Source organism: Oncorhynchus masou, chromosome 14 (assembly GCF_036934945.1).
Source record: "Oncorhynchus masou masou isolate Uvic2021 chromosome 14, UVic_Omas_1.1, whole genome shotgun sequence".
Lineage (NCBI taxonomy): Eukaryota > Metazoa > Chordata > Actinopteri > Salmoniformes > Salmonidae > Oncorhynchus > Oncorhynchus masou.
In genome coordinates, this window is record NC_088225.1 from 20,068,268 (window position 1) to 20,079,885 (window position 11,618).

General features: G+C 44.6%; 2 protein-coding genes across 2 annotated transcripts in view; one reads left to right on the forward strand and one right to left on the reverse strand.

Annotated features, from left to right (window-relative positions):
• The first annotated feature begins 191 nt into the window (after positions 1-191).
• LOC135554482 (atherin-like) lies at positions 192-9,076 on the forward strand. Its single transcript, XM_064986804.1, is given in 7 exon segments — positions 192-629; positions 2,828-2,967; positions 2,969-3,177; positions 5,297-5,494; positions 5,626-5,698; positions 6,277-6,391; positions 7,014-9,076. Coding segments are annotated over 7 exon segments (1,239 nt in total). The 5' UTR covers positions 192-275; the 3' UTR covers positions 7,164-9,076.
• A 267-nt stretch (positions 9,077-9,343) lies between these two features.
• The window catches only part of LOC135554483 (very-long-chain enoyl-CoA reductase-like), a 7,005-nt gene continuing 4,730 nt past the window's right edge, over positions 9,344-11,618 (reverse strand). The window contains exons 8-11 of the mRNA XM_064986805.1: positions 11,037-11,080; positions 10,581-10,638; positions 10,174-10,262; positions 9,344-9,751 (exon numbers count right to left, since the gene is read on the reverse strand). Of these exons, the coding sequence (XP_064842877.1) occupies positions 9,578-9,751; positions 10,174-10,262; positions 10,581-10,638; positions 11,037-11,080 (365 nt within the window). The 3' untranslated portion in view covers positions 9,344-9,577. The remainder of the gene's footprint in view (positions 9,752-10,173; positions 10,263-10,580; positions 10,639-11,036; positions 11,081-11,618) is intronic.

Below are 11,618 nucleotides of genomic sequence, written 5' to 3' on the forward strand. Positions count from 1 at the left end.
TTTTTTTACCCAAATGTATTAAGTATTAAATGTTTTGTTTTTAAAGTGATGATAAATGAACACTTGGGCGCCTCGTTAGTCCTAACTTCGAAATACCACCTTAAATATCTCCTGTAGAATCAAGCTCTATCTCCAGTGGGTCACCTTAAAAGCGCACAACAACGCAAGCGTACAGCGAGGTTTCAATTTTTTTCTCTAAAGCCGAACTCGGGCCACGGATCGCAACAAGGTTGACGCACTGAGGCAAAAACGAACGAACGACCCCAACCAGGAGAATGTCTGAACCCATGTACCGCGATTGGATTTTGGACACTATTGACTCACTGCGGTCGCGAAAAGCCAGACCAGACCTTGAAAGAATTTGTCGAATGGTCCGGAGACGACATGGATCAGCGCCAGAACAAACCAGCGAGGAACTCGAGAAACTGATCCAAGAGCAAACAGTCTTGAAAGTTAACTACAAGGGCTCGATTTCCTATCGAAATGCAGCCAAAGTAGTCAGAAGAAGCAGGAAAAAGGATGATCACACGACCAAAAGAACTGCCGTGGAAGAAGCTAACCACTCCGATTTGAGCAACGGGGACAGCGCGCTCGGTCCCCTTGACCAGGATGAGACCGAGCATTTGGAGGTAACGCAAGGCAGCCTGTTTCAGTGACCCCGTGCCGTGACACACCGTCCATCTTCCCCAGAGAAGATAACAGACCCACGTCCTCACTATTATAATGAGTGGGCAGGCATATGGTGTAGCTGGGGAAATTGTGTTGTAGAGCGGGATTCTCTATTCAGGGAGGGGTGGCGTGATGAATGCAAGTGCACCGAAACAAACTGCCGCAGACGGGGAGCGGCTGTAGCTACCTCGCGCGACCGAGGTGAAAAATAGCCTACCAATAACAATGGAAGCTGCGCTTGCAATAATACAAAAAAAATAGGTTGTGCGTAGAAGTGAGTTTGTCCGGGCGCTGTTTGCTCTACAGCTTTAATCGACACAAAAACTCGCACGATTGACAGAATTGGCAACAACCACAGCCTAACGCCGAAGTCTCTTTTCAAGCCCAAACTCAGTTTTTCAGTGAAGTGGGGCCGAAGCGAAAGTCATACATCGGATGTGCGTGACCGATTGGGGGACATCATTGTGCTCGGGTTATTTCACCAAGGGGGTGACGGTCGATGTATTCATAAGTAACACGCCGCTAGATATGAAGCCACGTTATTTAATGGGTTTCACGAGCGTCTGTCGCAGGAAAAAATGACCCAAAGTCAAAGTAGCCCCACTGAAGGTATTGCTGCTATAGAGGGAGCTTCGTGGTTAAAATTGGTCACATCCGAATAGATTCGGGAGCGCTCTATCTGACTGAAGTGGGAAGTCTTTCGTGCGACTCCTCGATTGCGCACTTTTGTATTAAAATTGGAGAAAGGGGTGACGTTGTCCACGCTCTGTTGTAGCGTATTATATATTCACAAGAAAAAGTAGCAGATTGCGTCAAGTATTATCCTTTGTGCCAATATATCTAATTAAAACTATTATTGACCGATCCAAATAGCATACTCTGCATATCCCAATAATGGATCTCATGATCATTAACCGTCAAAATATGTGAATGGTAGTTAGGCCTATTCTTCAATAAAATAACTTTAATGTCTGACTCAAGCGCCTCTGAGGTGCGGGGCGGGCTCTGCTGAGTTGAGCGCTCGTACTCGCGCCTCCGCTAGTTGTGGCTTTGGACACGCACACAGGCTGAAGAAGCTCATTTCTGCGTTTATATACAGTCATCGACGACAAAGCGAGTTCAATAAACCGTGTGCATATGTGAATAACACTTATAAACTTATATGTGGCCCATATTAAGCTATATTGGAATGAATAATTGTGGTTGGAATACCGAACACAATGTGGGCGAATAGCGCAGCTGTAGTTCCGAACAGAGTGAACATCCTGTGTGCTCAACGGGGACAAGGCCTCCAATGGCAATTATTGTCGACAGCGGTCATATGAAGACTGGTTATTGCGACATCTGTATGAGCGTGGCTTTATGTCGACTCGCGCTAATGCACAGTATGTGCGCTCTAACACATTTTCAACCCGCTGATTACAGTTTATGGCACGCTCGTGAGTTTCTCCTTTCAGGTGTGGGCATAGTTGTGTTCAAAATCGGCCAATGAATGAATGTTTGTCTGACTGCGGCTCTAGCGAAAGGTCAGAAGAAAATGTTTAGGTATCATGGCTCAGCTGACATGATATTCAGTTTAAATGAAATAATTTGAATAATGTTTATTTAAGTTAAGTAAAGAATGCCATTGTACACTTCTATCCAATCATTAACTTACACTACAAAGGGCGGGGGGGGGACACTCGCTCCCCCAATAGTTCCCTCCCCCTCCAGTAGCCTGCTGTCCCTTCCCCCTCCCTTGCCTGAGAAGGCCATGTTGCTTCTCCTGCTGTACTTATCACTACCAGCAGAGCTGTTGTTGTCCTAGTTGATCGAAACGGGTCAATACTTAAGGATGTAGACTAGCCTATAGCCACTGTGCTGCCAATCAGATTGACACTCCCACTGTATTGTTAATTTATGAAAAATGATCTGAATTAATATTCTATGTGGGTATTGAGAATATCAATTGTCTTTCTGTTACTCTCAAGCATGTCATTAGTACATGAGGCACCTGATTAATGTCACTGATGTAGTAACCAACTGATCGTTCTTTTTCACACTGTAAAGTGGGGTGGATCATTTTGGGGGAGTATGATTAGAATGTTTTCACACACAAAAAAAGCTCAACGGATGGGGAATCTTTTCAAATTGTTATGTTGCAATGGTTGTGTTCCAGAATGAGCTGCCAGTGTCAATGGAGACAGACAGCACCATGGAAGAGGAGGAAGAACAGGAGGGGGCTGATGAAGATGGCCATGAGGGCTCCTCTCCCTCTCCTGGGGGTGAGGATGCTGTGCAGGGGGTCTGGTGCTGCCCCCCCCTACTCTGCCCCCTGCTCCCCCAGCGGCTCTCGCCCTGGCCACAGCCCTGTGTCTGACCGCCCCTCTACCTGCAAGACCAGTAAGAGGTCCAGCCCTCTGTCCCCCTCTAGTCCCCTGGCCCTCAGGCAGAATGACTGTGTGTGTGACTCTGCCTTCTGCCCTGCTGATCATGGACCCTCAGGGATGCAAAGAAACACAGGAACTGGTTAGTATGCTGTGTTAACAGATCATACTATGTGTATAAGTGTAGCCGATGTGGAATGGTTGGTTCGTTAGCTGTACAGCCCAGTGGTGACATCACCCGCTCTGAGACCTAGAAGTAGCCTAGTTGTTTCCCTTGCTCTGCACTGGCCATGGTGTCTGTGGAGCAATGGGTAACAGCTTTGCAAGTGTGTTGTGGTGTTGGGAACACAAGATTGCTGGTTCAAGCCCAGTGAGGGACAGACTATCATGTTACACATGTTTTGGAGAAAACACTAACATACAGTGCCTTGCGAAAGTATTCAGCCCCCTTGAACTTTGCGACCTTTTGCCACATTTCAGGCTTCAAACATAAAGATATAAAACTGTATTTTTTTGTGAAGAATCAACAACAAGTGGGACACAATCATGAAGTGGAACGACATTTATTGGATATTTCAAACTTTTTTAACAAATCAAAAACTGAAAAATTGGGCGTGCAAAATTATTCAGCCCCTTTACTTTCAGTGCAGCAAACTCTTTCCAGGAGTTCAGTGAGGATCTCTGAATGATCCAATGTTGACATAAATGACTAATGATGATAAATACAATCCACCTGTGTGTAATCAAGTCTCCGTATAAATGCACCTGCACTGTGATAGTCTCAGAGGTCCGTTAAAAGCGCAGAGAGCATCATGAAGAACAAGGAACACACCAGGCAGATCCGAGATACTGTTGTGAAGAAGTTTAAAGCCGGATTTGGATACAAAAAGATTTCCCAAGCTTTAAACATCCCAAGGAGCACTGTGCAAGCGATAATATTGAAATGGAAGGAGTATCAGACCACTGCAAATCTACCAAGACCTGGCCGTCCCTCTAAACTTTCAGCTCATACAAGGAGAAGACTGATCAGAGATGCAGCCAAGAGGCCCATGATCACTCTGGATGAACTGCAGAGATCTACAGCTGAGGTGGGAGACTCTGTCCATAGGACAACAATCAGTCGCATATTGCACAAATCTGGCCTTTATGGAAGAGTGGCAAGAAGAAAGCCATTTCTTAAAGTTATCCATAAAAAGTGTCGTTTAAAGTTTGCCACAAGCCACCTGGGAGACACACCAAACATGTGGAAGAAGGTGCTCTGGTCAGATGAAACCAAAATTGAACTTTTTGGCAACAATGCAAATCGTTATGTTTGGCGTAAAAGCAACACAGCTCATCACCCTGAACACACCATCCCCACTGTCAAACATGGTGGTGGCAGCATCATGGTTTGGGCCTGCTTTTCTTCAGCAGGGACAGGGAAGATGGTTAACATTGATGGGAAGATGGATGGAGCCAAATACAGGACCATTCTGGAAGAGAACCTGATGGAGTCTGCAAAAGACCTGAGACTGGGACGGAGATTTGTCTTCCAACAAGACAATGATCCAAAACATAAAGCAAAATCTACAATGGAATGGTTCAAAAATAAACATATCCAGGTGTTAGAATGGCCAAGTCAAAGTCCAGACCTGAATCCAATCGAGAAACTGTGGAAAGAACTGAAAACTGCTGTTCACAAATGCTCTCCATCCAACCTCACTGAGCTCGAGCTGTTTTGCAAGGAGGAATGGGAAAAATTTCAGTCTCTCGATGTGCAAAACTGATAGAGACATACCCTAAGCGACTTACAGCTGTAATCGCAGCAAAAGGTGGCGCTACAAAGAATTAACTTAAGGGGGCTGAATAATTTTGCACGCCTAATTTTTCAGTTTTTGATTTGTTAAAAAGTTTGAAATATCCAATAAATGTCGTTCCACTTCATGATTGTGTCCCACTTGTTGTTGATTCTTCACAAAAAATACAGTTTTATATCTTTATGTTTGAAGCCTGAAATGTGGCAAAAGGTCGCAAAGTTCAAGGGGGCCGAATACTTTCGCAAGGCACTGTATAATTGTGCTTGCCGTAGTATCTTAATGTTGGGTAGAGACCGTGTTTTAGGAGTAGGTTTGCGTTGTATTGACTAGCAATGAGTTACAGTATAGTGAGTGAGTAAGCATCCAATGCCAGGAGACAGTTTCAAGCTGATGTGTGTGTTTATGCCCATGTATGACTGGGCTTCTTTCTTTCTTTCTCCCCCCCCCTCTCTTTCTCTCCTTCAGGGGCTTTAAAGACGATAGTACAGCCATCGGGGACCTTTCCCTGGGTTGAGAAGAGCTTGGTGAAGAGAGAGAGAGAGGATGGGGTGAGGATGGAGGAGAGTGGCCTCACTTCTGACCAACTGGTTCCTGACTGTGTGGATGAGACCATGAAGGGTTCTGACAGGCAGCCCAAGACATTGTCTTTTCCCTCTGACGACTGTGGGTTTTCTCCTCTATTCTATGTCCGTCTCTCGGATTAGCTTCTCATATTTCTATTTTCATCGTGTTCCCAGTGAGGATGTTTAGGATATTAGAGACACTGTGTTTACCGGCCACTGTATCTATTACAGGTGCTAAATACAGGAAGGGGATGGATGTGGTCTCTTACGTGATGGCTCAAGACGATGTGAAAAACAGAGAAATGTGAGCCTCTTAATGTATTAGACACCAGCTTCTACACAGGGGACAAGCTGGTGCACTAAGTACCTTATTACATGTTGGTTACACTGTTGTTAACCCTCCCACCCCAAAATGCACCCCCCACCCAGCTACATTATTTTTTTTCAATTTAACCTTTGTTTAACGAGGCAAGTCAGTTAAGAACAAATTCCTATTTACAATGACGGCCTAGGAACAATGGGTTATATGCCTTGTTCAGGGACAGAACGACAGATTTTTACCTTGTCAGCTCGGGGATTCGATTTAGCAACCTTTCGGTTACTGGCCCAATGCTCTTAACCACTAGGCTACCTGCCGCCCCATATACCTATCCCTTATCCCTCAACCACCACGCCTTAAGTCAACATTTTCCTCCCATCCTCCGCTGTCAACTCACTTCAATGTAGACATCATACAGACATGACCAATGTGCATCCATATCTCCAAGGGACACAATCAGCCTCAAATAGCACCTTCAAACGAAACAGCGTCAACCAAAGGACACATTTCTTGTATTTTGTCTGCAGTGTCTCACGCTATCTCCCCCATCCTCTACCCCATAGCTCTGTGAAGAAGGAGACGCTGAGGCAGAACCTATTGCTGTGGAGCGTGGCGGACGTGGCCACCTACATCTCTGCTGCAGGCTTTCCAGAGCAGGCTGTAGCTTTCAGAACACAGGTCAGTGCAGTCCCTCAAACTGCCACATGGGGGTGGTATCTGTACACTCAGAAAACCGCTCAGACAGAGTCCCTGTCCAGAGACAGCCCCCAGGCACTCCTGGAGATGTGAAAGTTTTGGGTATATTATAATCAATATGGTGAACATTCCACGTAGCCTATCAGTAGGCAAGGTGAAGATTTGACCTTATTGCATTACAGTACCACCTATCCAATTCTTAGTGATCTGTTTGAAGTGAAGTTCCTATGGGCTAGTGCAGTGACACTTTAATGGCAGCCTGCTGGATTTCACACAGACCCGTGGCCCCCGACCTCCTGTTGATTTCTAAAAGTGTCCATCTTGTAAAATGTATTTGAGTATCCCTGGGCTGGTGGTTGTTTCTTGACCTGGGTAAATGGCTTGGGCAAATAATAAGTTAAATGATATGAAAGCATACATGAAATATATACATTACATGTGCATTGCTTTCATTAAAATATATGAAAGTGTTCATCCATAAACCAAAGCAACAGATCCTGTACCCCCTAGACGAGGAGGCATTTGCTTTGATGTAACTAGTTCACACCCCAATCCACATTTAGATGTTAGTTCAATCACTCCATCTGTTCTCCGTCCGCAACAGGAAATTGATGGAAAGTCCTTGCTCCTGATGCAGCGCAGTGACGTGTTAACTGGCCTGTCCATCAGACTTGGGCCCGCCCTAAAGATCTACGAGCGCCACGTGAAGATGCTGCAGAGGACCCACTTCCTGGACGAGGAGGATGATCTCTGACCACGGTTGGGGGGAACAGAACAACACACTCCTCTGAGGAGCAGATGTATTCATACAGTATACACACATACTGTGTTCACTGGATCTCTAGAACCTTCTGTAACCATTCAAGGAGGTGTGGGGAAAAGGACACCGTGGTCATGACTTGGGCCTTGACAGTGATTATCAACATGTGTACGTGGGCTTCCATTCCACCTCTCTGTGGTACTGCTGTCACCTGACCCATTCTGGTGGTATTGCTTTTATAGGACCCCTCTCTAAAATCACATAGGAATGTTAGGATCCTGCCTAATGACGCTATAGAAGTCAAGTGGAGGTCTGCCTGTTCTCTAAGGGGAGGTCTGCCCGTTCTCTAAGGGGAGGTCTGCCTGTTCTCTAAGGGGAGGTCTGCCTGTTCTCTAAGGGGAGGTCTGCCTGTTCTCTAAGGAGAGGTCTGCCTGTTCTCTAAGGAGAGGTCGGCCTGTTCTCTAAGGGGAGGTCTGCCTGTTCTCTAAGGAGAGGTCGGCCTGTTCTCTAAGGGGAGGTCTGCCTGTTCTCTAAGGGGAGGTCTGCCTGTTCTCTAAGGAGAGGTCTGCCTGTTCTCTAAGGGGAGGTCTGCCTGTTCTCTAAGGGGAGGTCTGCCTGTTCTCTAAGGGGAGGTCTGCCTGCTCTGTAAGGGGAGGTCTGCCTGTTCTGTAAGGGGAGGTCTGCCTGCTCTGTAAGGGGAGGTCTGCCTGCTCTGTAAGGGGAGGTCTGCCTGCTCTGTAAGGGGAGGTCTGCCTGCTCTGTAAGGGGAGGTCTGCCTGTTCTGTAAGGGGAGGTCTGCCTGCTCTGTAAGGGGAGGTCTGCCTGCTCTGTAAGAGGCGGGTCAGTGAGTGCAGCCAGTGTGTAAGACTTTCTCTGGATTCCTCAGACTCGACACTTGGCTTCCACTGGAGCCTCCTTTAAAACACTGGTTTCTGTGCTCCCTGAGTCAGTTCCACAAGAAAATAATAACATGTATACTTGGAATATCTGTTCCAGCAAATATGGTTCTAGCATTTCTTCATTGTTTACTCAGACAGTATTTTTTTTTAAAGACATGTCATATGGTACCCTCCATTTATCTAGAAACTCAACGTTGTTTTTCTTTTATGAAGACAATGTGAACTGATTTAATTTGAGAAAGTACAGTATGAATTTGTTGATTCATCAAAGGTCAGTGATGTTGTCAATCTCTCATTATACCAGCAAAGGAAATGGAGCTTAGTCTCCAGATGTTCTCTTGGCTGCACCAGTACTGACCTAGGTTTTATTACTGTTGTTATCTGTTTCACTAACATTTCGAAATAGCAATATGTAGTACCTGCTAAACTAAGGCAACATAATATGTTCTTTGTATGGTTGCCTTCTGCATTCATCTTCCCTTCATTTATGTTCACGTAATTTCTAAACATTTTAGATTAATCTAATTTAATCTACTGTGGATGAACCTAGATTTCATCTACAAAATTAAAACAGTTTGAAGCAGAATTCTAGTTGAAATGGGCTGGCAGACCAGAACCAACGTAGCTCAAGGCCCCAATGTTTCTGCCTGCTTCAGTTTGAGGGGAGAGAAACAACTGAATTATGGTCTTTTTTTTTAAGGGAAAATTATCCAACCAAAAAATTAACTTCAAAACTTTAGGAAGTGTCATTGTAGCACTAATACATTTTCTTTGTTTACAACTTCAACACAGCAACACAATTCCCCACGACATGGTAGACATCTTGATCAAATGCAACATTGTTGTTATCTGAGAGGATTACAATGAGGTCTCTTAATTTTGCCTTGTGGCTTCTGCTTTTGAAACAACGTCACATTCCATATTTCCATCTGTTACGTGTTTGATGTCACACTGTTAATTGCCATGTTGGCCCTGTTTCCAGGGGGGAAATGAAGTTATTGTCTTTTCCACTCTTGTAGTGTGATATTTATTATCTCTTTGTATATAATAAGCGGTAAGACGAATAAGTCAATGGGTTGGTGTTACTGGCTGAAACCCAACCATTACACCGTGTGAATGCTGTTAGATTCAACTTACTTGAAACAATGACACGTTCAATCTTGACTCAAACGACAAGCTATAACATGCAACAAATAATACAAAACCAAACAGAGCAGTTTAGTCAACAGTTAAGTCACCACTTTAGTAAAAACAAGTGTATTTCTTTCCATTAATTTGTGCCTCCACACATTGACATGTACAGTAGATACCGGTAGTACACATTACATCAGATTAAGACTCATCTGCATTTAAGTCATCAAAAGGGGTTTTTCAACTCCCCAAAACCAGTCACAGTGTAGTTAAACTATTCCAACGACTCCTTCCAACCTACCCAGTCAGAAGCACCAGCTGTGTACTGCAGTTGGGCTGAAAGGGGTGAAGGTATGTGTGGGACCAGCCCCTCTCTGACTAAAGGATGAAGGGCAGTATAGGGGAGCGCAGGGTGGGGTAGTCACGGAACTCCTTGCGGTAGTTTCGGTGCTTTCCCCTGGCCCACACCGTCATCAGGACAAAGCCCACGATGGTGAAGAAAGCCACCGGCAAGCACTGGGTCATCACTGTGAAGCCCATCCACGACCCCAGCTGCAGAAGACCAGATACACTGTTACACACTCCTACATATTATACATGTAGGACCACAGGAGGCTGGTGAGAGGAGGACAGATGACAATAATGGCTGGAATGGACTAAATGGAATGGTATCAAACACAAGGAAACCATTTGTTGATGTGTTTGATACGTTCCATTTATTCTGTTCCAGCCATTACTATGAGCATGTCCTCCCCAATTAAGGTGGCACCAGCCACCTGTGTGCAGTACTCACCAACTCATCACTGTAGTACTGTTACATCGCTTGATACCTATTGGCCAGAAGGTGGCAGCATCACTATATCTCCAAACCCCAGGAGGGGAAGTGAAACACTGAATTTCAAAGTGTTTACAGTCTAAAACGTGCAAATACAAATATTTCAATCCACTCACCATTCTTTACTAGAAAGCCTCACCTCGTATGTATAGTTGGGACAAGACACCAATGCGAAGATCCAGGTGAATGGATTCTTAGTTGGATGTGGGATCTTCTTGACCTTGGAACCTGGGATTATATGAGAAAGAATGGAGAAAAAGAGGGTAACATGGAAAGGGTAACATGGGGGCTTCTGTAAAGCAGTGCTCGTCAATTAATCAGTAAATCACATGTATTTATTAAAGCCCTTTTCACATCATCAGTTGTCACAAAGTATACAAATACCCAGCCTAAAACCCCAAAGAGCAAGCAATGCAGAAGCACAGTGGCTAGGAAAAACTCCCTAGAAAGGAAGGAACCTAGGAACCTTGTGTGCTAACTTTCAAAGTACATATCTAATGGACTGCACTGCATGAATACGATAAGCAAGAGCCTATGGGAGCTCACCTGGACATTTGAGGTTGCGTAGAGTGATGTTGATGGAGAAGTTTCCGACCTGACAGAACTGTGAGGATGAGGAAAACATAAACCCATGACAAAGGGCTCAATCAGCCACAACTCGAACCAAAAACAAAAGAAAACCTGGTGACATTTCCTGGTGAAACTTTACATTAAGTTTGTCTTGTACTTACCTAATAACAATGTGATAACTTTAGTAACGCCATTAAGATATTACTGTTACTCTGCTGGGAATTACGTTCTAAATTGCAGTGATGTTAATGACGTTATTATTGTGTAACCTCGTCCCCAGACTGAACGTGTCAGGTGGTGAGACTATTATCTGTGCCTAATGGGCCTACTGTGTAGCCTCAACTCTACAAAGAATCAACTAAATTAATATATTACAACATTTAGGTATGAAAATAAATACATTCTTCATTACACTAACTAAAGCATACTTACTAAGAATATAATGAGTGCTGTCTTCACTTGCTGTTGCCCATAGTCTGTAAACACACAAGCAGGTGTGTTGTATCATGGGAAAGGACATTGAAAGTCATTAGTGATTATGGAAAGATCCATTTGCATTCTGTAACATTCTGGCAACCAGCAGACAGAGTAGTGTTGACCATCTGTATTCTGTAACATTCTGGCAACCAGCAGACAGAGTAGTGTTGACCATCTGTATTCTGTAACATCCTGGCAACCAGAGTAGAGATGACCATCTGTATTCTGTAACATCCTGGCAACCAGCAGACAGAGTAGAGATGACCATCTGTATTCTGTAACATCCTGGCAACCAGCAGACAGAGTAGAGATGAGTGTGCATTTTTTTTTCTTACCTTTATTTTACTAGGCAAGTCAGTTAAGAACAGATTCTTATTTTCAATGACGGCCTAGGAACAGTGGGTTAACTGCCTGTTCAGGGGCAGAACGACAGATTTTGTACCGTGGTCAGCTCGGGGATTTGAACTTGCAACCTTTTGGTTACTAGTCCAACGCTCTAACCACTAGGCTACCCTGCCGCCCCAGGGTTAGATGGGT